General features: G+C 49.3%; 9 protein-coding genes across 9 annotated transcripts; 5 read left to right on the top strand and 4 right to left on the bottom strand.

Annotated features, from left to right (window-relative positions):
• The first annotated feature begins 100 nt into the window (after positions 1 to 100).
• On the top strand, positions 101 to 1,998 carry BO83DRAFT_31310 (E1 ubiquitin-activating protein AOS1). The gene is made up of 4 exons (XM_025527546.1): positions 101 to 357; positions 438 to 495; positions 561 to 732; positions 786 to 1,998. Exons 1-4 carry the CDS (start codon positions 318 to 320, stop codon positions 1,683 to 1,685), a joined length of 1,170 nt encoding a protein of 389 aa, XP_025388107.1. The 5' UTR covers positions 101 to 317; the 3' UTR covers positions 1,686 to 1,998.
• Positions 1,964 to 4,362, bottom strand: BO83DRAFT_378390 (Ytp1 family protein). Its single transcript, XM_025531238.1, has 6 exons — positions 4,255 to 4,362; positions 3,866 to 4,172; positions 3,725 to 3,802; positions 2,776 to 3,618; positions 2,591 to 2,720; positions 1,964 to 2,532 (listed from the first exon to the last, which is right to left on the bottom strand). Exons 2-6 carry the CDS (start codon positions 3,989 to 3,991, stop codon positions 2,204 to 2,206), a joined length of 1,506 nt encoding a protein of 501 aa, XP_025388106.1. The 5' UTR covers positions 3,992 to 4,172; positions 4,255 to 4,362; the 3' UTR covers positions 1,964 to 2,203.
• Positions 4,363 to 4,645: 283 nt separating this feature from the next.
• On the top strand, positions 4,646 to 5,125 carry BO83DRAFT_426969 (SWI5/SAE3 family protein; the record flags this gene model as incomplete). Its single annotated transcript, XM_025535317.1, has 3 exons — positions 4,646 to 4,729; positions 4,786 to 4,871; positions 4,966 to 5,125. The coding sequence occupies 3 exons, from the start codon at positions 4,646 to 4,648 to the stop codon at positions 5,123 to 5,125; spliced, it is 330 nt and encodes a 109-aa protein (XP_025388105.1).
• A 534-nt stretch (positions 5,126 to 5,659) lies between these two features.
• Positions 5,660 to 9,842, bottom strand: mdr1 (ABC multidrug transporter Mdr1; the record flags this gene model as incomplete). The annotated part of the gene is made up of 3 exons (XM_025535316.1): positions 5,660 to 6,017; positions 6,074 to 9,384; positions 9,447 to 9,842. 3 exons carry the CDS (start codon positions 9,840 to 9,842, stop codon positions 5,660 to 5,662), a joined length of 4,065 nt encoding a protein of 1,354 aa, XP_025388104.1.
• Positions 9,843 to 12,134: 2,292 nt separating this feature from the next.
• BO83DRAFT_378388 (uncharacterized protein) lies at positions 12,135 to 12,334 on the top strand (the record flags this gene model as incomplete). Its single annotated transcript, XM_025531237.1, has 1 exon — positions 12,135 to 12,334. The coding sequence occupies one exon, from the start codon at positions 12,135 to 12,137 to the stop codon at positions 12,315 to 12,317; it is 183 nt and encodes a 60-aa protein (XP_025388103.1). The 3' UTR covers positions 12,318 to 12,334.
• An 882-nt stretch (positions 12,335 to 13,216) lies between these two features.
• Positions 13,217 to 14,411, top strand: BO83DRAFT_31200 (uncharacterized protein). The gene is made up of 3 exons (XM_025527501.1): positions 13,217 to 13,595; positions 13,755 to 13,855; positions 14,186 to 14,411. The coding sequence occupies exons 1-3, from the start codon at positions 13,459 to 13,461 to the stop codon at positions 14,350 to 14,352; spliced, it is 405 nt and encodes a 134-aa protein (XP_025388102.1). The 5' UTR covers positions 13,217 to 13,458; the 3' UTR covers positions 14,353 to 14,411.
• A 570-nt stretch (positions 14,412 to 14,981) lies between these two features.
• Positions 14,982 to 16,447, bottom strand: skpA (SCF ubiquitin ligase subunit skpA). Its single transcript, XM_025531236.1, has 6 exons — positions 16,255 to 16,447; positions 16,020 to 16,136; positions 15,844 to 15,929; positions 15,613 to 15,780; positions 15,381 to 15,550; positions 14,982 to 15,307 (listed from the first exon to the last, which is right to left on the bottom strand). Exons 2-6 carry the CDS (start codon positions 16,093 to 16,095, stop codon positions 15,301 to 15,303), a joined length of 507 nt encoding a protein of 168 aa, XP_025388101.1. The 5' UTR covers positions 16,096 to 16,136; positions 16,255 to 16,447; the 3' UTR covers positions 14,982 to 15,300.
• A 1,240-nt stretch (positions 16,448 to 17,687) lies between these two features.
• smp3 (glycosylphosphatidylinositol-alpha 1,2 mannosyltransferase smp3) lies at positions 17,688 to 19,620 on the top strand (the record flags this gene model as incomplete). The annotated part of the gene is made up of 4 exons (XM_025527523.1): positions 17,688 to 17,796; positions 18,003 to 18,385; positions 18,445 to 18,572; positions 18,627 to 19,620. 4 exons carry the CDS (start codon positions 17,688 to 17,690, stop codon positions 19,618 to 19,620), a joined length of 1,614 nt encoding a protein of 537 aa, XP_025388100.1.
• Positions 19,621 to 20,852: 1,232 nt separating this feature from the next.
• Positions 20,853 to 22,697, bottom strand: BO83DRAFT_31020 (putative UV excision repair protein (RadW)). The gene is made up of 7 exons (XM_025527429.1): positions 22,587 to 22,697; positions 22,469 to 22,516; positions 22,323 to 22,395; positions 22,137 to 22,216; positions 21,747 to 22,073; positions 21,242 to 21,685; positions 20,853 to 21,182 (listed from the first exon to the last, which is right to left on the bottom strand). The coding sequence occupies exons 1-7, from the start codon at positions 22,602 to 22,604 to the stop codon at positions 21,063 to 21,065; spliced, it is 1,110 nt and encodes a 369-aa protein (XP_025388099.1). The 5' UTR covers positions 22,605 to 22,697; the 3' UTR covers positions 20,853 to 21,062.
• Between the last annotated feature and the right edge of the window lie 1,839 nt (positions 22,698 to 24,536).

Below are 24,536 nucleotides of genomic sequence, written 5' to 3'. Positions count from 1 at the left end.
TGATTTGGTTGATTTTCCCAAAGCGTTTCAATGGCCCATGCACGTGATGATGCTGGGGTAAGCTCTCCTCCTGCCTATTACTACTCTCCGCTTCCCTTCTTTCACTCTCTTCGTATACAATCACTCGTTTCGCCTGATTCCGTTTTCAAGAAGACCCCGTTGCCGACGGCGAAGATACATGCAAGTCCCACAACTGCTGGCCGATCCGCCTGAATCCGCTACTTTCCATTCGCCGTCTTGTGTCCCATACTTCTTCCCCTCACTCTTCTCCGGCACTCCGACATAAACCAGAAAGAAAGCTTTCGCGAACAGTCGCAATGGAGCCACAGCCCGATCCAGCTCAGACTATCAGCGCTGGTAAGAAGATTATCTCATCTCCGATAAAAATCTACTATCCAATGGAAACCGACGTTTGACTTGTCCATGGAACGCAATAGACGAGATAGCTCTGTATGATCGCCAGATCCGCCTCTGGGGAGTTAAAGCCCAGGAAAAGTGAGCTCTCTCAACTAACTACAATGCTTACCAACCCGATCAAGCTGACGGTAACTTCTCTATAGACTCCGATCCGCGAACATCCTCCTCATCACTTTCAAGGCGCTGGCGAACGAAGTTGCGAAGAATCTAGTATTGGCAGGCATTGGCTCCTTGACCATCGTTGATCATGAGGTGGTGACAGAAGAGGACTTGGGCGCGCAATTTTTCATCAATGAGGAACATTTGGGTCAAAATGTGCGCTGTTCCATTTCCAACAAGCTTTCATCCATATACTGATCGCAACGCAGCGCGCGCAAGCGGCAGCGCCCTCTGTCCGCGCCATGAACCCGCGTGTTCAGCTTCACATTGACACAGAAGACATCCACCTCAAACAGCCCGACTTCTTCGCCCAATTCGATATCACCATCGCAACCGAGCTTGACTTTGCTACATACACCACCATCAATGCGGCCTGTCGCATCGCAAACCGTCCCTTCTATGCCGCCGGACTGCACGGATTCTACGGCTTCATGTTCGCCGATCTGATCTCGCACGATTTCGTCATTGAGCGGACCAAGTCCAACGTCCCATCCGCCACGCAGGAAACCCCGACCCGCAGTATCCTAAACATCACCACAAAGAAAGAGAACGAGAAGGTCATCGAAATGGTGACCAAGCGCGAAGTGTATTCCCCGCTGATCCTCGCCAACACCTCGCCACTTCCCGAGGAGTTCACCCGAATCGCACGCAAGCGCAAACAAGTAACACCTCTCCTCACCTGTCTCCGCGCATTATGGGAATATCAGAAATCATCCGGCGGCGCCCTACCCACATTCTCCCACCAAGACCTGGAACTTTTCACCAAATACGCTCGCGACTGTCACCAGGAACTCAAGCTCGACATCACCACCCTGGACGCCGGGTTCCTGCGCACCTTCCTCCAGAACCTGGGAAGTGAATTGAGCCCCGTAGCCGCATGCGTAGGCGGCTATCTTGCCCAGGACGTGATCAACGTCTTGAGCGCACGAGAACACCCCCTCCAGAACATGCTCCTCTTCGACGGAGAACGCTCCGCCGCTCCCATCTACCCCTTACACCCTTTCTTCCCTCCGGAAGTTGAGAGCGCCGTTCCACCCGTGGTTCCAGTTGTCCAAGCTATCCCGTTGGATGGCGAGCCAGCCCCGGCACTTTCAATGCCCTCCCGCTAAGACGTGAGACGGCAGTTGTTGAGAATGGACAGCGGCCTACCAGATGAGGAATATTGTTTCTCTTCTTTCTCTTTTTTTGCATATCGGCATCCCTGCTTGGTGGGGCGATCCGCTTACGACGTGTACGATAGTTCCGATAACACGATTTCGATATCTTCCGGGGGAATTATTCAAAATAAAGCCATTCAGATTTTTAACTTATTTCTCTCCAAAAATAGGTCTCTCGCATTAGTGTTAGGGATTGATGAAATATTACACTGATTAGAACTCACTTCCGCACAGAACATACCCAAACCAATCCAAATCGATGTTCACACCAGACTCCATAGCTACAGCGAGCTAGAATACTACGCAGTACCAGAGATATCTGCATACAATACGAAACCAACGAGAAACATAAGAAGAAAAAAAGGAAACTAATATATCCGATATCTCAACGATCTTTTTAAAAGAAAAGAAAAGGAAGAATATGTAAATAAAAAACACCCAATGCACACTCCCTCTACAAGAAGATAAGATTAATGCGTCGTAGCTGCCGTCCCATTAGCAACCAAAGGAGAGTTCTCTTCGTCTTCAGTCTTCCTCGGACCCATGGCGTGGGTGTCCTTGGCGTCATCCTCCTCGTCGGAGATAAGGCCTTGGAGTTCGAATTCCTCGGCGTCGTGCAGGTGCTGTGCTTCCGAGTGGGAACGGGCATGGCCGTTCATGAGGCGGCCGTTAGCGGTGGGTCTGTAGCGGGAGGAGCCCTCGCCGGCATCTGCGGCGCTGGAGGAGCGCGAGTGCGAAGGCGCTTGTGCGGATTCGGGCCATGCGTGGACGGCGTAGATGTGGAGGAGTACGTTGACGACTGTGTTGAGTGGGGTTAGCTGCGGTTCATTGGTCTGAGGGGAAGGAAGTGGTCTTACAGAGGAAGAGGATGAAGGCGATGCTGTAGAGGATGAGGACATAGGATACGTGGGTGATGCCTGCATCGTTCAGAAGTTGCATCTGCTCCTCAGTGGCGCCCATGAAGAGGAAACCTGAGGCGTATAGAAGCTGCGTTATGTTAAAACGACGATACTGTTCAGCCAGAGGGCTGTGGAAGACTTACGAAAGGCGTGAGATATTGGAAGCTGTTAGGGTCGGATCCGTCCGGGCTGACACTGCCCTTGTCCCGGAGCACGAAGGAGATCTCGACGATTCTGGTGAAACCAGCAGCCATCAAGGTGTAGCCGAAGATACTGTGAATCATGGTGCTGATCATCAGAGTCTGCGGATGGGCAGACATAGCATAACCAGTGAGGAGAATAACAATGGCTGGGATCAGGTTCCGCTTGGGACGGCCGTTGCGCTTCCGGCTCATCCAGATACCCAGTAGACCGGCGCACCACCAGACAACACCCATAGTGGTGTGCTGCAGATCATTGTGGACCCAGGGACCTCCCCAGCGGTGTTCCGTGAAGGTGTTGACACATCCCCATGCAGCGATAACCAACGAGTCGAAGAACTCCTGGCTGCGGCCAGTGCGGCGCAGCCAGTACTGGCCAACGAGGAGAAGGATGGTCAACAGAATACCGTAGGCGATGAAAGCGCTGCCCATGATGAAATGGGCCAGACACTGTCCCAGATGATCATCCCGACAGAATCCCAAGGCGGTGATTCCTCCAAAGAGCATCTGGACCCAGCTCGCCACAGGCATCGCCTTTCCGACCACTCCATGCGCAATTACAATAACCCTGCGGATCCGGCCATGAATGCCCTTGGAAAGGTGCAGCTTAAGATAGACACCGAGGACGATCTGTACCACCATCATGAGCATCAGTGTGTTCGCAAAGGACGCGTGGACGTTCTTCGAGAACTGGCGGCCTTTGTGAGCATGTCCGAGGAAGTATGCGAGCACAGCGATAATTGTTCCGACAATTTGGAGGGGAACATGCCAGCGCGAGCGTACAATCTGCGATCGTAAAGCGGAAATGTCAGATATGAACCTCATGTAATCATGCAACCAGGTATCCCCGACCGCGCAAGGCCGGAGATAGGATGTAACAGGGCCAGCTTACCCCAAGAACCATGCCCAAGGGGAAAATAATGCCAAAGGCGAAACCCATAAGAATCATGTGTATCCATAGTGTTGTGTCCTAGGCGACTAGTCAGTATAAGATTGAGACCGCTGCGATCGCAGACAGGGTGCGACAACATACAATCGGATCCTCGGAGATGGCGGCACCCTCGGGGACACTCTCATGGCCCCCATGGGCCAGAGCCGGGGAAGCAAGCAGTAGGACTGCTAGCAACCCTTGGGGCCCAAATCGACTCGATATCGCCATTGTCAACTTCACCCTTTTGCGAGGAGAAAAAGAGTGAAGAAGAAGAGGGGAGGGAGGGGGAGAGAGAAAGAGAGAGAGTGTGTCAGACGATTGAGGATTTGATGGAAGCGGAGGCGGGAGTTCGGTTCCCTATTCGGCCTTATTAAGGGAGCCGCGAAATCGGACGGAGCGGATTGGTCGCCTAGCGTTGTATGGCCACAATTACCAGGCAGTCAGTACTAACTACTTAGTATACTACCTACTACAATAAAGGCAGTACGTACTTATTCGTTGGTAATAGTAAACCACTCAGCTCATCGCCATTGCTAATCTATCCTTCTAGAACAAGCAACAAGAATACACCAGACACCGTGGTGAAAGATTTTCATCATCGCTTGACAGTGGATTCGAATTATCTGTGAAACTGCAGATCGGACGGCATAGAAGAGACGGGCCCCATCCAGGCCTACGTACTCACTCGACTTATATCTACAAAAAGTACGCTATTCTCTCCCCACACACCCGGCAGTCAAGGCAGCTAGCTCTCTGAATCATTGCCAAGGCTATCCTGTTACATTGGTTATTCCCTCTAACATAACAGCCCGGTTTCAACTAATGGGGAAGATGAGATAGGAAGCCAATCCCCCCCCCCTTCCAATGCATGCGCATACCATCATGCCACCACCCCAGCAAGCCACATCCTCCACTACAACCCCAGCCAGTGACGAGCAAATCCAGAGCCAAAGAGAAAGAAAGCTGGTAGCTATGTATACTCTCCCCACAAGTAGCAACATTCAACTAATGAAAAAACCTAGTCCACCCTCCGCGCATCCATCGCCAGTCTACAATCCCAAATCAGAGAAAAAGAAACGCAAATAGAACAGACCAAGGCCAAATTGAAGTATGAAAACCATCCATTCACATTTGTAGTTTCATAACCAGTCCAGCAATCACTCACATACATGGGTATTCTCACTTATTGACACCAAGTCTAGAAATGACCCATCCACGACGGTCAAACGACACATTCGTCTTCTCCATGAGTACAATGAAATCAAAGACATCGCCCAGGGATTGATGGGCTTGATTGCCGATGCTCGTGGTGTACGGCAGGTGGACGTGCAGAGGGAGTATGGGTTGGATGATCGGGACTGATTTCCATTAGGGTGTTGATTGATCCGTTTAGCAATTGATGCAGGCGTTCAGGGTACTAGTTGTCGATCTTGCGGAGTTCAGGAACGGGGTAAACAGATTTGATCATGGGTTTATGGTTGGGCGTTCATGAATGGCGAGGGGCAATCTTATGAATACAGGCTGCTACATTACTAAAATCAGAAGCCATATGAATATAATCAGATTGATTCGAAGCTGTCATGCAATGATACTACTTTTATATACTCCAGCTGATGACAGTAATGAGAGTTGCCCTCAAAACTAAAGTACAGTCGTGAGATTTTCCATTCTAAGCAAGCAGAATGCCCGCCCACTCCAAGCCGATGAATGCAGCTTAAGAAGTAACAAAAAAAAAAAAAAACTGAGTGACCACCAGAGCCAACACCAGACATGGCTTTTGAGAAGAGATCATAACACATTACAGGATGAATAGAGATGAGAGATAATCGCAAGTATAAGGGGGGGGTATAAGCAAAGCAAACAGACTGTAGAGATCTAAACAGGATGCGATAAATATTAGTGGCCACCGTCCAGGCTCTGCAAATTAACCAGCTCGTAATAACGGCCTTTTATCCGGATCAATTCTTGGTGGGTTCCGCTTTCGACGATCTTCCCCTGGTCGAAAACATAGATGATATCGGCCTTCTGAATCGTACTCAGACGATGTGCGACGGCGATCGTGGTTCGGCCCTTAGCCGCAGCATCCAATGCAGCTTGGACAACTTTCTCGGACTCGGAATCGAGAGCAGAGGTGGCTTCATCCAGAAGAAGCACTCGAGGATCCCGGATCAAGGCACGTGCAATCGCCACACGCTGCTTCTGACCTCCGGACAGCATGCCTCCTTTGCTACCAACAACGGTGTTGAAACCCTCACTAAAAAAAGATTGTTAGTGCGAAATCCTTTCCGGACAACAAATGGGTGAACTTACGGCAGGGACATGATAAAGTCATAAATGTTGGCATCCTTGCAAGCCTTCACCAGTTGCTCCTCCGTCACATCTTCTCCACGGACTCCCAACAAAATGTTCTCCTTGATGGTGCCTTGGTACAAGGTGGGTTCCTGGCTGACGAGCGACAAGAAACTGCGGTACGAGTTCACATTGATTTGAGTAATATCCTTTCCATCAATAAGAACCTTGCCAGCAATGGCATCGTAGAAGCGTTCGAGGAGCGCAATTGTCGTACTCTTGCCACATCCACTAGGCCCGACGAGGGCAATGTATTGTCCAGGCTTGACGGTCAGGTTCAGGCCTCGCAGGACAGGCTGCTCAGCCCGGGTAGGGTACCGGAAGTGCACATTCTTGAACTCAATCTCACCTTCCACAGATTCGAGCTGCTCGCCCTCTTCGGACCATGTGTCAATCTCTGGCTTCCGATCAAACAGTCTCCGGAACTCAGCTGCAGCGTTCTTCGCCTTGCCCATGTCGGGGGAGAAGGAGAAGACAGTACCAGCGGACTGGGCGCCAAACAAAATTTCGGAGAAGCAGACGAAAAAGCGAAAGACTGAGTACTCGTGATGGCCCAGGAGGGTACCTCCGTACCAGAAGCCGAGTGCAACACAGAAGAAAACTAGAGCTTGCGAGCATGCATAGAGGATAGAAGACTTCAGCACGGATATCAAACTCTTTCGGCCCTGGTCCTCCAACTGAGAATGGTACATTGCCCAGACATCCTGCTCCCGAGTGAGGGAGGCGACAGTGCGAATAGCAGATGTCGCTTCGCAAGCATAGCTCGCAGAACCCTCATAGGCAGTCTTGGATCGTTGTTGGAATCTTGCAAGCATGTAGAAACGGTAGAAACCGCAACCCAGAAGGACAGGGACCACAGAGATACAAACCAGAGCTAGTTTCCACCCGATAGATAGAGAAATGATCATAGCCGCGCCAAGAGTAGTGCTGGTCATGAGAATAGTTCCCAAGGTCGCGCCACTGACACCAGAAAGATGCTTAGTCTCCGTCGAAAGGAATGATGTGAGCGCACCAGTGCTGTTTTCCTCTCGGTCAAAGAAGGTGATATCCTGGCGAAGAATCGATCTGAAGGCCATGCTACGAGCGCGGCGAATCAGTCGCTCTGAGCAGACGGCAAATGCGGCACCATTGATGGAAAGATTGATAAACTGAGCAATTCCGACAACGAAGAACATCAGAGCCCAAAAAGCCCCATCGTGACGGATTTTGGCGGCCTCGCTAGTAGGCAACGAAAGTGTACTGATAGCTTTGGCGTAGAGCACAGCCTGAGTCGGCTGGCCACCACCGGAAAGGACGGCGAAGACCAAGCCAATCAGCATATACTTAAGCTCAGGGCGATTGAAAGAGGCGATGAATTTGACCAACGTCCAGAGGGAGTACTTCCGAGCTACCTCGGGTTCCCGCTTAGAAAGAATGGCGCTGGAGATGGACTTGTGCGTTCCACTGCGGTTCAGTCCATTCCCGGCGAGGGATTTCTCATCCTCATCATCGAGAGAGCCAGACCCGCTGCTGGCAGACTTGATGCGCGCAATTTCCTGTTTGGAGAAATCTTCCTCATCCACATCCTCGTCGGCAGCCAGGGCTTCCGCGTCCTTTTCCTCGTTGATACGCTGGGCCTCAACAAGACTGTGGTAGGTACCCTTACGGCTGACAAGCTCGTTGTGGTTTCCTTGCTCTACAATCTTGCCATTCACCATGACAACGATGTTGTGCGCCGTCTTGATAGTAGACAGGCGGTGGGCAATCACGATAGTGGTTCGACCTTCAGCAGCTCGGTCCAGTGCCGCTTGTACGACGCCCTCGGATTTCGTATCCAACGCAGATGTGGCTTCGTCGAGGAGAAGAATTTTGGGATCGCTCACGATAGCACGCGCGATGGCGATACGCTGCTTCTGTCCACCGGAAAGCAAAAAGCCGCGCTGACCAACGTTGGTCTCATATCCTTCGGGAAGTGCCGTGATGAAATCATGCGCATTGGCCATTCTGGCCGCATTCTCGATCAGCTCTCGGATCTTTTCCTCGGATTCTTGCTCGAACTTGGTCCCGATGAGACCATAACGGATGTTGTGATAGATCGTAGTGCCAAAGAGAATAGGTTCTTGGCTGACCAGTGAAATTTGCTGACGCAACCAACGAAGGTTGAGAGTCGAGATATCATGGCCGTCCAACAGAACAGAGCCCCCGACGGGGAAATAGAAGCGCTCAACGAGTCCGACAACAGTACTCTTTCCAGAGCCGGACGGGCCCACCAAGGCAGTCGTCTTTCCGGCAGGCATGCTAAGAGAAACACCATCCATGACAGTGACTTCTGGTCGCGAAGGGTAGATGTGCTTGATGTCACGGAACTCAATGTTGCCCTCGAAATGCTCAAGCTTCTCACCTTCTTCGGAATAAGGATCCAGGGGCGAGGGGCGGTCAATTGTACCGTAGATCTTGACAGCGGCGGCGACAGCGTTGGTAAATGCCTGAGCGTTAGGGCTGACGTTACCCAGACTGAACGAACCGATCAGGATAGCCATCAACACAGTCAGGACCTGGCCAACATTGACCTCACCGTCTGTGAGGAAGCGGGAACCCATCCAGAAGCCAAGGCCATAGTTGGAGAACATAATACCAAACATGCCACCAATCATGAAACCAAGGGTCACTTGGGTCTTGATACCCCACTTCTCAGCTTCAGCCAAATGAGTTTCATATTGCTTTGCGAGCTTGTCCTGAGTTCCGAAAGCAGTTGCATTGCGGATGGAGCTGATAACTTCCTCCGCTACTGTACCACCGGCACCGGCGCTCTGCAGAGCCTGCTTGCTGTTCTTGACAATAAACCGAGATCCACCTCCCATAAGCAAAACCAACGCCACAATGGTTGATGTGCAAATCAGGGCCAGCTTCCAGTATTTGATATAAGCGACAATAAAGGCAGTGACAAACGTGGCGATGGCGGTCAATGTCAGTCCAACCTTTTCCGAGACACCGTCTTGGATGAGGTTCGTGTCGGCCGTAATGCGCGTAGTCACTTCACCGGCACCCAGCTTATCGAAGTAACCCATGTTTTGTCTCAAGATCGACTCAAGGTAGTGTTCGCGAATCTTTTGAGTGACATGTTCACCAGTGTAGATGAAGCCGACAGTGGAAATGTATACAGTGACGAACTCTGCGATGCCGAGATAAACGAAATATAGAACATTTTTCGTTAACTGGTGGTAGAAGTCGTGGTACGACATTTCAGACAAGGCTATGCCTCGGAAATCTGAGGCCAGGGAACCGAAGAGGATCTAGGTCGAAGTCAGTCCATAAGCCCAGTTGCTAATAACTGGCGTCATAGATAGGCACTCACTGTAAAAAGAGGCAGCGCAGCGCCTGCGACAATGGCACAAATTGCGCTCACGAACATAATCGCAAGATCCATTCGGGAAGCATAGCGAAACAGACCAAAGAAGGAGACATTCACATCATCTGCGTCCAACTGCATCTTCAAGATCTGTTTCTCGTGCTCGGGAAGATGGGCATACAGCGCATCTGAATCATCTGCTCGGGCTAGCTGGTTGCCAGTAGATGGCTGAGACGCTGGGCCCTTTTCTCCTGTAGGAACCATTGTCGTACTGGTGATTGATGACTGGCCGCTTGACTTGCGCTGCTCTGCTGAGGACGGTCTTGCTCCGTCCATTGCTGTCAATTCAACGTCGTTCGGGGATGTCTCCGCCGAGACGTGCTCATTCTCTGGGTGAGACATTCCGTTCGAGGTGTCGAAACGAAAGCCTCACTCTCTAGTATATATGGAGGAGGGTGAAAGACGAGGACAAGAGGTCGCTCTACTCCATGAGGTGGGACAGCTGATGGGGAAAGTTGAAGTTGCTTGTAGCAGGAGCTGGCCGATTGCCCCCGAAATAACAGACGCGAGGGAGAGAAGGACGCGCAGGGATGGGAGCAGGGAGGGGGAGGGGAGGGGTGTTAGAAGAGAGATAGGATGGCTGGTGCCCTGTTGTGAGATATTCCTCCACACGCGTGGCAGATAGGGATGGAATGATCAACTACAACTTATGTGGTGGAGTGTAAGTCAGACTGGATTGAAAGGGACCCAGGGCAAGATGGGAATTAAAAATGTGGGAAAAAAGGGGAAGAGGCTCTAATATTAATCATAATTAAAGAAGAATAGGCATCAGAGTTGATTCTGGAACCTAAGCTGGCCTTTCAACTTAACTAGAGACAAAAAAGGTATCTGCGTCAGCGACAAGTCCCCATCTTTGCCTTCCAATCTTCTTTTGCTTGATTGAATGGTGGATTACTTTTCTAGTGGCCGTCGCGTTTAGTTCCATTTGCTCGGTCGGAGCCCCGACTTCCCGAGGGCCATTTTATGCATCTCCCCCACTAGTCACCGGACCTCCACCTGCTGATATTCCCGGAATTTTATGCTGAAGCTTGTCCAGATGCGGTAGACGGTGGTATTTACTATTTACAGTATCTATTAACCTATTAATAATATCTTCTTCTGGTAGATGATAATAAGTCGTTGTTTGGTTGTCGCAGTTAACGAAAGACTGCTGCAATACTTCACAATAATCTCAAAAAGTCTCTGCAGAAGGAAGGTTATCAGATGTCTAATTGGTACAATTTGCAGTGCTCTGTTACACTGCAGGTCAATAATAACAAACGATAAGTCCACCCATATATACGATCTCGTACATAAACTACGAAGATCTTACCTACCATCAGCACACTATGAACCGGCCCTCGCTCGAATTTTCAAGAACACCAACAATAATTGTTACCTCATTGCATGGGCTACCGATTCTCCCAGGATAGCAAGTACCTTAGTAAACCGGGAGTTATGATAATTGATTCGGTTATTTAGGGGCGAAACTTATGAGTCACAACAGTCACACTCCAAAAGTGAACCTTCAATGGATGATGGTGATGATGCTTCGGATCTGGTTCTAGAACCACAGCGCGTAACCTCCTCCATCTTCCCTGCTAAAGGAAGAGACAAGAGCCCTACCAATCGTAATACGAATACGACGCCAGCTGTGTATGGCTGAAGGGTTCTAGTCTACGGAGTACAGTAGTTACTTACTACTAGTAGTAGTAATTGGCGGGGTCCGACACAACTCCGCCTTAAAAAAAAAAAAAAAACTCGAACTGAGAGTAGGGAGAGGATTAGCCTTAATTTACCGAAGACCCGCATGGGCTTTTCTGGGTACCGAAGTGAAGGCAAAGTAGTCTACTCCGTTCCTTGTATGGCTATCTATACCCTGCTCGGGCACAAGTTAGATAGATGCTGAGCTACAACTACGCAGGCTGGGGCTGCCATTCATGCTTCGACAGTTAAGCTAGTGGAATCTGAGACTTGAGAGGCCCCAATTTATTGAACTTTACTCCATCCACATTGAAAATGGATGGACACTTGACATAAGGAATTCAGGGGCGGGTACCTTTTCCTGTTGCATTCCAAGACTCCAATGAATATGTGATCAACATCAAAACATGCCGCACCAGATGCCTTTGTTTACTTTCGCCAACAGCAAGCATCGACTAGATACGTATTCTTCATCATCCTGCGATGTTGTCCATTTTAGTGATGTGTTCAGGTTCCACCGAAAAAAGGGCCATGTGGGCAAAGAAATAGCGAGTTTGCGTGTATGTCATCGAAGTGGCAGCCTAATTAGCAGTTTTGGTTTGGCTCGTGTGTGCCTGAGACAAAGGTTGTTGAAAGGATCTTTGTTGTATTCTGCATAGAAGTCGGCGAGTCGGGGTCTCCGAGCACCGCCGCCCGCTAGATATATCTTACCGATCGCAGTCGATGCCTGATTAGGCATATCGATACCGCAAACTAACCGGCCCTGATCCTTTGTGCCTTCTTCCATTGGTCCATCTGTAATCCTTGAATAGCCCGTTACCATGGACATATCCACTGCTAGTCTGCTACATGCTGATAGTGTCTTCGCTACCACGTCTACTTTTGACTCATCTCCCACTATGTCTAGCTTCGTGTTCGGCTTACGAGAATTGACCTGTTTGGGTCCCCGACATGATTTTAATGAAACCTGCAGCTGTACTCTGTACGGAGTTATCAGTTGTATTCACCGCTTGTGGTTTATCGTTTGGAATGTTAAATCCACAGTGTAATTTAGAACATCACGTTGGATTCCCAATATCGGTCATACTAGGTGATATAGCACCTACTTATCTCTGTTTGCTATCTGATCAATAACCTGACAGGCTCGTTCTGGCCCGAATAGAGAAAGTTACTTTGTGGTAACGCCCTGACACCTAGCTACCCCAGCAACTGCTCAACTGTACATTGAACATTCCGAGCCTTTTGGATCCCTGAAGCGACTCGGGACTTGCTAACCCCCGCCAAGTTCAAATACAGGGCCATGCACGCTATAGTGTGCGGTAGATACCGTCTACGCTAGGCCGGAACATGGGCTCTCCGAACGAATCCCATGCATTCGTATATAATGTTGATAAGCTCAATTAATTGACTGGTCGACGGGAGGATGGGCGGCCGATGCCGATGTAAGCAAGCAAACATGGCGCCTTGATTAATAAGTCAACCGTTGTCTATGATGCGTCGAATCGCTCAGGCATAGGCTTCCCATCTACAAAGTTTGTGGCTTGAAAATAACCGGAGAATATCGGTATGACATCCGATCTGTCAATGATACTCCCAGTTGTCAAATCTTGTTTTCTACAGTATGGTTCAGGCTCGTGAACTGAGCTCGTGACGCAACTTCCACACCTCATCAATGTAATGGACTCCCATGGTCCCGCGCTGTCTCGCCATCCAAGCGGCCTGTCTGCAATGCAATAATGTATTATTCTGCGAGTACTCCGTACAGAGGATGTAACTGGGCACAAGCGCATCTCCGGTAGCCTGAAGACTCTAAACGGCTGGTTTGGTGCTCTTCATGTCTACTGACTGTCCAATTGGCGGGGGTGTTGCATTGTTACTCGAGCGGCAAACACACGCGCCATTGCCCTCAAGAGTATTTGTGATTTCCCAAAGCACGTCTCAACCGGCGAACACCTTAATATCAGTCTTCTGGCTGCCACGAGAATGATCTTTACTGGAGCTCTTAATATGTTGTAGCCACTGGGCGATATAACACGTGACTTGTAACTTCCCGTTTGGGGTTTCAGTCACTCAGGGACAATACCACGATAAGTACTGCTCAAATACTATAGACATTGCAGACTTTGCCAGCTCAGCATAGCACATTAGATCTATCATAATCCCTAAGAGAGATGCAAAATACAAGCATCTTATCCCCGTTCAAATCAAATTTCCCCGACTAGAACCACCAAGAAACCAAAATGATGGGGTACCTTCCGCCTTAGGCAGAAATCACATGACCCCACGGAAGCGAAACGCTAAGCCCTGCCCGCACAAAAAAACTACCACTACTGAACGGCTTGACAGACGGTCGACAACCTCATCATCGCCAGTCCATACACTCAGCTCGCCGTCGCGACAAGTCTTCAAGATGCCGGTTAGCAGCCCTCCCTGTCATTCGAACGACCGTGAACCATTCCATTTTGTGCTGGAAATAAAAAATATGAATACGGCTACACGGACTAAGGAAAAGTGGTCGGGATGATGAAGTTGAACAGCAGGCTAACGATCAACTCTCTTCTTTCACTATAGAGCCACAAGAGTTTCCGCACCAAGCAGAAGCTTGCCAAAGCTCAGAGACAGAACCGTCCTATCCCCCAGTGGATTCGTCTCAGGACCGGTAACACCATCAGGTAAATAAGAAACCGTCACCTGTTCCCAATTTGCACGCAACCCATACAACACACCCCGCGAAGTCCTCGATGAGTCCCAGCGAAGAAGTACAAAGAGCATGAGAAGGAAAATGGAGTGATATCAGCGAACGAATAAACAAAGAGAAGGAATATTCAAGACGCAGCCCCAGATGATTCGCCAGCACACACCAAAACCCCCCAAATCAACTAGTCGACCGCTGGGAACAACATCAAAGGACACAGCACACCCCACATTCTACATCCTCACCCACAATCCTATCATGAACCCAAAAAAAACACCGAATACTAACATGTCTCTTCCTAACCCAGATACAACGCCAAGCGTAGGCACTGGCGCAAGTCCCGTCTCGGAGTCTAAATTCGTCCATTGGAGGAACCTTCCACACCAACCGACTTTTTCGATTCCGCCCCGAGAAATGTCTCTGTCCACCTGCTGCTACTTTCCCGGGGGAAAATGTTTCGTTCAGTTGCTGTGATACCGCTGCCAACAATGACAACAACAACTCTTGTGTGCCGCTACTGCTCGCGATGATACAAAAAATAAAAAGAAACAAAAAATCCACTTGCATCATTATAGATTATGTTGCCTGAAATCAAAACCCGCTTTTTGAGATGCCCGTTTGATTCTCAATCTCTATTGTTTTCCTTTGCTCTTTCTCCCGCTCTAAAACCCGACAAGTTATTTGAAGCGCGAGGGGAAGGAAGAGTGCATAAGCGGGGAGGGAGAGATAATGCTTGCTTTTTTTTCTTCTCTTTTGATGGAGGGGTTTCTCAACTGGTCTTGTGGTGGTGCAGTGGTGCTTCTGCAAGATGTGTGTACACGAGCTGAAAGGAACGACAAAAAATCGAAAATTCATGATGGGTTAATGAGCAGTTTTGAACGAAGATCTTTTTCCTATGTCTGTATATGATATGGTTTGTGTTGTTGTAGTCTTTCCGCGTTGCGTGGATTCGGGGTCTAGATCCTGCCCTTGTAGGCTGTATGTCTATAGACATTACAGTAGTAGTAACCAGTCTTGCCTACTGGATATCAACGACTAGTACAATTATCAGAGCTATTACTAGCGGGAGAAGATAATTACAGTTTCTACTTGCCCTGCACGTGGAACAAGGTTATATTATGGCAACAATATGCGCAATGGCGTTAAAAGTGTTAGTTAACCATGTACTACTTTAGAGCTACATCTATCCCCTGCTCATAACGAACGAATGGCAAGGGCCAAAGGGAAAAGAGAGATTGAGAAAGCAAACCGCTGGCGTTGAGAGAATTGAGTGAAAAAGTAAAAGACTAGTAACTCCATGAACTGCAACCTGAGACCCAACGAGACCCGAATTAAAACATCATGATAGCTCATCTTCCTCGGCTTGCTTGCAATCAACAAGCCGTCGGAGTCAGCATACTGATGTCATGGATTAACGCAGATTTAGCGGCTATGGCGAGTATAATGTTAGCATACGCTCAGATGGTAAAATAGCGGGTGTTGGGTTTCTGTAAAAGACTTACTCCTCGGCCCACTCGTTCTCACGGCGGATCTGATCCTCCTCCTCGGGGGTGAAGTCGTTCTGGATGTTGAAGGTCTTGCGGATCTCTTCCGGAGACTTGCCCTTGATCATGTTTGCGACAGTCTTGCATCCGACATCCAGAAGACCCTTAATGTCGAGGTAGTTTGCGGCCTGTCGAGTTGAGCGCCAAGTTAGCAGGTGGGCTTTCCTAGAAAGTAGTTCGTAACACGTACCAGAATGATCTCGAACAACATCTCCTGGTCAACCTGGGTAAACTTCTGATCCCACTCGTCGATGTCGGTGGTCTTGCGGCGGGAGTCATCCTCCTCGCCAGTGCTGGGGGGGTCGTTCTTGTGGTGTCTGCACCATTCGATGACCTTCTTCAGAACAGCTTCGTTGACCTATGTTTCGGTCGTGGTTAGCTATGGCCACCAATGGTCCTTTTACTTTCACGGACAACTCACATTAGGGATCGGAATCTCCTCGTTGGCGCCACCCAGATCTTCCAGCATGTTCTTGATGAGGAGGGAGCGCTCGGCAACATCACGTTCTGTATTTCCACAAATGTTAGCATATCTGCTTTAACCGTAACACAGACTCCAAGCGCGTCTGCCGAGCTCGAACCACCGCGTGCACTTACCACACTCAATGTGCACGCCGTCGCCACTGATGAAGGTCAACATGGGACCGGAGTAAGGAGCAGGTGTGTCGGCCATTTTGTTGAGGTGTATTAGGAAGTGTCTAAAAGATTCGAGTTCTTTGGGTGAAGATGTCAGCTCTCAGCACTGGAGTGAGTTGTGTTGTTGTTGGGTCAAAGGCCAGCGACGACGTTAAAGATATGAGGGGTACCTGGGTGGGGGAAGACGTTTGCTTACTTTGCAAATCTAGCCGTGACAGCGGAATGTGAATGAGTTCAAGTGAGTTGGTTGCGAACAATGGTAATGGGTGAACAAGCAGAGATATAGAGGAATATAAATATCCCAACCAGCGGTGGGAAAGTGAGGTGGATGAGAAAGAGATACAAAGGTTCAAATCTGGGGGTTGAAAGGGAAGGAGGTTGCTTGGGAGAGTTCCGAGACCGATGAAAGCCAAGAGCGATGAATGGCCCGGCGTTGAGGCTGACGAGGGTCCGGCAATCTCCTCCGTCATTCGCTGCTGCTGACTCCACCCGGGCGGTTGTGGCCTGGTGCTGCCTGAATGGATGGTTCTTTCTTTCTTCTTTCGATTTCCTTTCCTTACTTACTTTACTTACTTACTCACTAGACAAGCAAATGAATCAGCAGAGTGAATACTATTACACAGTACTTTGTCATAATAAGGATATTGCCTATTGATCTAATTCTCATTGACCTTATCTAAAACCTTATGCCCATTGTTGCTTAGTTGATCTATTGTATTCTTTGATGCGAATGAAGTTGATCGAAGACTATAAACTATACGCCATCTGTATAGTACCTTCCACCAAGGTCCAACAAGCAATTGGTAGTTTCTTTGGTCAAGATATACAATAGCAAGGGTATCCCCTAGATATCTCGCAGAAGCTGATCAAACACTGTTCATCCTCTGGAAATCATCTAGAATCTAGTGTTTCCCAATGGAGGAAATCCCGACCGATGCATCAACAACACACACCATCAGCATTCAACATTCCATCGATCGGTCGCACTAACTCTGGGGGTGCACGGATGCAGAAGTGGAAGGGAAAGGTCTCCAGTTGTTGCCAAGTTGGAGAATTCCCATCTGCCTCAATGCTTGGATGTCAAACATTGCCGATAGATCCGTTCCTGAGGATCCTCGATGGGCTGTCTGACCCACCAGCACAAACCAGGACTGAACTATCAACGGAGTAATTTCACCCCAAAAGCCAATAGTTCCTGGCAGAAAGAAGTGATATCACCCCACGAACACGACAACTACGTACCTTTTCCCATCCACTCGGAGTCTAACGCTTCAACTTCTCGGGGATAAACATTTATCTCCAGTGCGCTTTGTTTCTCCTGGAATCTTACTTTTTGACCTTCTTTTCTTTTCTTTTCTCCTGTCTTTTCCCTCCCTCTTTCTCTATCGCTCTATAGTTGCTTTTGCATCTATTGTTTTTCCCTTTTCCTGATTCTGGATAGCCCGCCCTTCATGTCCCAACAAGTCATTCCTTGATTTCTCTTTCCACGTTCATCTCCATAAATCTTCTCGGATGCAGGACGGCTACTAGTACTAGGCAACCGGCATGTACAGTATCCCCCAAAATCAGACTGGTTCCTTGTTGCCTTGAGATTCTCCGTGCTTCAATCCACCCCCCCAATCCCAAGCCATGTGGAGACGAACGTACCTGCTGCTGCTGGTGATCCGGGTGTACTTCGCACTGTCTCCAAGTTATTTACACCCGGATGAGAATTTCCAAGGCCCTGAAGTCTTTGCAGGTGAGTCAATTCCGCTGAGTCGCACAGATTATTTTCTATCTCCGTTGCGATCTTGATCTTTTTATTCTCCGGCGGTGCGACCGCTTGTGACTGGAGATGGCGCTCTTCCGACGCATCCCGCGCATCGAAGCAGCCTTGTCCTCTCCACCGCAAACCCCAAATCTACGTGGGAACTGAATGCGCATTGCTCACAAATGTTTCCCTAGGTCGCATCTTCTCCTATCCTTCCCGCTTACCCTGGGAATTCACCTCCGATAAGCCGATACGCAGCGTCTTCCCACTATGGCCGACCTACGACGTACCGATGAACCTGCTGAAGGGATTCTATACAGAAAGCGGGACACTAAACCCTCCGCCAGAGCTGGTTTACTATGTGTTACGAGGGGTCATGTTTCTCTTGAGCTTTGTGCTCGAGGATTGGGCCGTCTATGAGCTGGTTCCTCTACCGCGCCATCGCCGCGCGACGGTGGTCCTAGTCGCATCCTCGTATGTCACCTGGACATATCAGACGCACACCTTCTCCAACTCCGTCGAGACCCTGTTGGTCGCCTGGGGCTTAGTCTTGATTCAGCGCATTGTTGATAACAAGGTAGGTTTATTAGTGCGGAATTCATATGATGCTAGCTCCTGGCTAATCACTGCTTATAGCGACGCTCGTCCATCTTCGCATGCGCCGTGCTATCTCTCATCGCCGTCGTGGGTGTTTTCAACCGCATCACTTTTCCGGCCTTCCTCCTCGTCCCAGGACTGCGGTTACTGCCTCATTTCTGGCGCAAGTACGTATTGCGCAGCCTTGGACCCTCTCTTTCCACCAAGCCTAACATTTTTAGGCCTTTCTCCTTGCTTTCATTTGCTGGGTTCGGTTTATTCTTCTTCTACATCGCTGTCCTTGTCGATACAACATTCTACAACCCTTCTGCCTCGCTTTGGGACGCTGTTCACACACCTATCATCACGCCCCTCAATAATCTGCTCTACAATAGCGACAAGTCCAACCTAGCTCTCCATGGCCTTCACCCTCGGTACCATCACTTTCTAGTCAATCTGCCGCAACTCCTGGGGCCAGCGTATGTGGCGATAGTACTTTCTTTCAGCAAGTCGAAAGCAATTCAGTCTTCGCTAAAAAACATACGCGCCGTCTCTGCCATCTCAGCAACCGCTATGCTTTCCTTGTTTCCGCACCAGGAACCCCGGTTCCTGCTTCCATGCGTCCCGCTCCTCCTTAGTTGCCTCCGCGTGCGCAAATCGCGTCTTTTCTTGGCCGCTTGGGTGATTTTTAATGCCGCTCTAGGGTTCCTCATGGGAGTGTACCATCAGGGTGGCGTAGTCCCTACTCAGCTTGCGATCCCCTCAATCGTCTCCGATAGCTTCTTCGAGGCTGGTGCCATCGACAATGCCCAGAAATCGGCTACGATACTCTGGTGGAAGACCTATTCCCCTCCATTGTGGTTGTTGGGAGAGAGCACCAGCACCCAGCTGGACATCGAAACGCGGGACTTGATGGGTATCTCCGGACCAGAAATGGCCAACGAGCTCGAGAAATTGGTGCCACAATGCCCAAACCCCGACGCAAGCAACAGCGTGGATCATCCCGAACGCTCGGTCTTTGTGGTCGCACCTAAATCCGCTACTTTCCTCGACCGGTATACACATCCCTCGCCCGACAATTCAGGTCTCACACTGCACGAGCTGTGGACTTGGCGCAAGCATCTCAATTTGGATGACCTGGACTTTGGCACTGATGGCATTTTCCCTACCTTGAGCCGAGTGATCGGCAGACGCGGATTGTCCGTCTGGGCCGCACGAAGAAGTGGTTGTGTTTGACAGATTACGCTTTGAAATATCAGATGACGTTGAAGCTCACTCGGTCAGCTGGCAGCGGGAAACGACTTAGATCCCGCTTTCGACGGAGACAACCTACACATCTTCTTTCCTCTTCTTTTCTTGGTTATTGTTTTTTATCCCTTCTTCTTGCCATTTACACGCCCGTTTTGATTAGCCCCTTCTCATACCACACATCCTACCTGCCTACCTATCACCAGCAGATTATACTACATACCCATGCTACTATATCCCATTATATACCCCACCAACCACATGAACCATTTTCCGTTCTCATCCTCTCAGCGAAAATCTCTCTACTACTAGTCAATCGGTACAGGTTCTACACGCTTAGTAGCACCCTATTACTGCGTGCATGTACCCAACATCCTACCCTTCCTATACCCATTCCTACATACCCACATATTTTCTCATCATCACGACAATAGAATATACCCCACTACTAATCATAATCATGTCAGAACCTCTTTTTAGTTCGTAAAGATATATACTAACTCCGAGAAACTTAAGACCATTATATATAACATCACATAAATACCTAGTATTACCCAACCAAGCCTACGTACTACTAACATAAACCTCCTAGATCAACTATTTAACTAATTAGTAGTAACCGACAGAACATGATAGCACAACATTCCAGGATAGTGATCCCGCATGCTGGCACCCAGTCATCCGTGCCAACCTACTACTAGTAGTATGTATCATGTCATCCGATCAAGCGCAGATCGGGACAAACAGACAGTCATGTCGGTCGGTCATGCGTTCGGGATCCTGAACTCCCCTTACTTCCTACCTTCCTATCTGCCTCTACACCTCTAGCTACAAGTAGTACTGCTCGTAGTTTGTACTGCATAAAACAACAAATCAGGAGTCTTGACTTTTAGCAACTCCGAATCAATAGATAATTCCTTGATGTAAATAGATAGATTTGGGGGTTGGTAGAATGACTGAGGCAAGAGGGAGGGAGGGAAGGGGGCGCAACGCCTTGTTTTCGTTTCCATGAACTAGATACATGACTGGAAGGTCATATTGAGGAGTTGGAGAAGGAGATAGAATGATAGAAGTGAAAATAGAGAAGAAACATGGGAATATCGCGAAAATGGAAGCATCTTCCGTCCATCAGGGACACTGGCCTACTAATATGTCGTCCAGTGTTAAAACGAGCGTGTGAAGAATAAGTACTATCGGGGGGTGGATCCGACAATAAAAGACACGCTCCAGCCTGGCCTGGGGTTCGCAAGCCAGAGGCAGAGGTTGAAGCCATTTTCTGATCTACGTAATCGTCGACTCTCATAAGATCTTGAGGCGAAGGGGAAGAGGAGAAAAGTGGGTACATATCGACGTTAATTAGGAAAAGAGAACATGATTCGAAGCAGTGAGCAGTATCTCAAACACATGGGAATACACGGGCCGTGCTTGAATCACATATCCTCGGGATCATCAGGGTTTTCAAACAAATAGTTAGCTGCGAGCTCTTCGTTCTTGTCGCAAGCGAAATAAGCTTGAATGACCAAGTCCCGAGAGAATCCAAGCCGGCAGAGCTAGCAAAAACATGTCAGCTACGTTTCCACAAAGGATGATGGAATTATGGTATACGCACGCGTTCAATGGCATCTCTCTCTTCTTCCGTGACGTGAATTTGAGTCGTGCCAGGGGGCAGCGCCTCGTCATCATCAGGTTCCTCACTCAGGAGCTGCAGGAATTGCTCCTCATTCTGACCAATGAGCTGCGCGATTTGGGGGTTTCCAGCGGCGACTTGTTGGAGGATGGGCTCGAGCATTTGTGGTTGTTGTTGGACCAACTGACGAAGCTGCTGGAAATGGGGGTTATTGCGAAGAAATTCGAGACTCGGGAGTTCAGCGCCACCAGCACCTCGAGCTCCTCGAGCTCCTCCCTCCTGGCCACCAGCCTGAGCGGCAGCCTCGAACAAGTTGACCGGTTCGTCGTCACCAGCGGACGGAGCGCTTTCGGGAGCAGCAGTCTGGGGTGCGCTAGCGGCAGCGGCTTGCTGTTGCTGTTCCTGTTGAATGTTCTCGGGGATACCCTGCTTAAAGTCAGCGCAAAATCGGGCAACCTATGGCCGGATGCCAGCGCCATGAACTCACATTCAAAAGGTATTCAATAGCACGGTCGGGGTTGAAGAAAGCAGCCCTCATTGCACGGTTAACATCACTCCGAGCGAAACCCATTGCCTCCATCTGAGCCACGACAGCTTCACTCTGAGTGCCACTCAGCAATGCGGAGGGGTCATTGAATGCGGAGCCCTGTGCCTGGGAGGCCCCCGCGGCGGCCGGGGAGGGAGTCGAAGGAACAGCCGGTGTAGTGGAAGCGGCAGATGGGGCTGGGGCGGGAGGCGCAGCAGGGGTAGAGGTGACTGCTCTGGATGGGGTGGAGGGCGCTTGTGACGAGGTGCCGGAGGAAGTAGCCTTGGGCTACACACGAGAAATTAGACCTTCATCCAAAAGGCATGTATCCTTAGCCTCAGGTCTACGTACCTTAGAGACCATGCACACTATGAACCCCTTCTCCTCGATGTTGTATGACTCGATCGTCTTGTCATCTTGAAGGATCTTTCCTGTTGGAGCGAAGAACGGTCAGCGCTGAAATGACGGCCTAACATAGTGGCAGAGGCTATCGAGAAAGGTGCAACAACTGTAAAATGCAAAAGATACTTTACTTACCAGAGTAGATGAGCTTAAGCTGAGGAACCTCCCATTCCTTCTCCTTGGAGATCTTTTCCTTCACTTGCCCGACCTGTCGGATAATTCATTTAGCCCCGCACTGACGCCGGCAAAGTCACGACGCTGAGAGGAAGGGAACCGCCTACCGTCTCCGAGGGCTCTGCATCGATTACAAACTTTTGTTGTTTCAGGTCCTAGAGGAAGAAGAACGAACATGTCAGACTCGAGGACAAGCAGAGGGGGTGGGGTAGAAATCACGCGTACCTTGAACGTGAGCTTCATCTTGCGCCACCGGATGGAAGAGAGATGGCTCGGTGGGGTGGTATTCTGAGGAGCAGGGAGATGTAGAAGAAGGGATATACGGGGTAGCTAACAGCACCTGTTGATGTAGTTTGATGAGGGGGAGGGAAAGAGGGGGGAAACAATCAACGGTTTGGAAATAAACCGGAAGAGCAGCAAGCGATGATTGATGATGACAATCATGACGCCGGAGCGAGAGAAGGAGCTGGCGGGAGGCGGTCACTCACGGTCTTTCCTTCCCCAGCCACTCAGCCACACAAAACCCCTCGCTAGTTTGGTTTTGTTTTGTTTGGGAAGGTACTACTCAGCCACTCTTTTCCCAGAGGAAAAGAGTAGTAACTTATACTATGTCTATCTATCTATCTATCTATCTACTTAACTTTCAATGTGATGGCCATAATTGGAGGCTAAATCAATGCTCCGAAAATATCACTATTCGCTCGAAATGCTCCCCAGAATATTGTAGGCAGCCAGTTCCATGAAATAGGGTGTATTGAAAGTACTAAGTACTAGTTTGGTACCTTGAATCAGGCAATTGCTGTTGCTACTATTGCCATTCGGGAAGTTATCGATGGAAATATATCTTCGTTCAATGCCGACCACCAGTCCTGAATCAAGAATTGACCACAGAAATACTAGTACTTACTACTAGTATTTAATTGTTACCATCCACTTTACATATTCAATACTATGACTCTACAATACGGAAAAGTATCATCCGATTACTATTACTACCTATTACTTAGTACGCGACAGTCTTCCTTTTCCTACCCGCTCCACAAAGCGATGATGCGCCCAGTTAACTCTTCTCGTTCTGCGCCGCTTTCTCTTCTTCCCTGATATGATGAAACCATATACAATAATTCTGTAACCTATACGGAGTTGCAGTGCTTGGGTACTTTGGATGCCGTGCCACCCGTGGCAAGGGGTATGGCCCTATCGACCTGTCGTATAGATGTATCACATGGAGTGGATGATGCGGTGGAGAGAACTAGTACTCTTACCAACACGAAGCCATCAGGATTCCACAATTAGCTTGCCGCCTTTGGGGGGAAATTCTCACCCCATGTACTGCAGAGATCGATTAAGTCTCCATATAATTCCATCTCTACTGTACTGATTGTTTGCTCTTCCAGCCAGCATCGTTACATGATGATCTTAATCTCTATTACCTCCCCTCCCAAACCATTGTTTAGGGGGAGCAGCTGCCTCCCCGCTTCTCTTCCTTCACAAGTAACTATAGCGGCCCCTCCCGGGAACGGAGTGATAGATCACAGCTCTGCTTTGCAGGACTTGGGCGCTCCCCAAGTCCCATCCAGGAATCCAAACAGACGATCTCCCAATTAAGGCTTTCCCGGACCTCTGGAGATCCTCCCGGCCGCTGCGTACAGCAAAGCCAGCCTGATCTGACAAATTCTCTTCTAGACCTGTTCCATATGATGAGGATACCTCTGAGGTATGCCGTGCAGCGTTGGCGATTAATTCGTCACTCCCCTTTGGTGGTGAACTTGAGGTTCAAGCTCAGAGTTTTTGTCTTTGCATCGTACTGGGGGATAATCATACGAAGATTAAGCATGTAGGTTCATTAAGGCTGCGTGGGTGACAGTTTCTGATGTTAAAGGCATGTCATCCCTGGCCGTTGGAAGTCATCGCCAAACCATGAGCTTCCCTTTGACGTATATAAATACGAGTCAGCTTGACAGTGATCATGAAACCCTTGGTTAATATGTTTTCTTTTTCCGTTTTCCTTCCTGGTGCCCCTACCTACTCGACACGACCACCCCCTTCCACTTTCGTGGCAATCGAGAGGGGCCCAGTTCCCCCAATAGCTGGCAAGGCTAGGGCATCGAGGGAATGGTCGAGAAAGGCACCTCGATCCCCGAGCCTACCGATCCGCACTAAGATTGGTATGAT

The sequence above is a fragment of the Aspergillus eucalypticola genome (genome assembly GCF_003184535.1).
Source record: "Aspergillus eucalypticola CBS 122712 chromosome Unknown BO83scaffold_12, whole genome shotgun sequence".
Classification (NCBI taxonomy): domain Eukaryota; kingdom Fungi; phylum Ascomycota; class Eurotiomycetes; order Eurotiales; family Aspergillaceae; genus Aspergillus; species Aspergillus eucalypticola.
The sequence above is the reverse complement of the archived record's forward strand: the minus strand, read 5'-3'. Positions and strand labels throughout refer to the sequence as shown.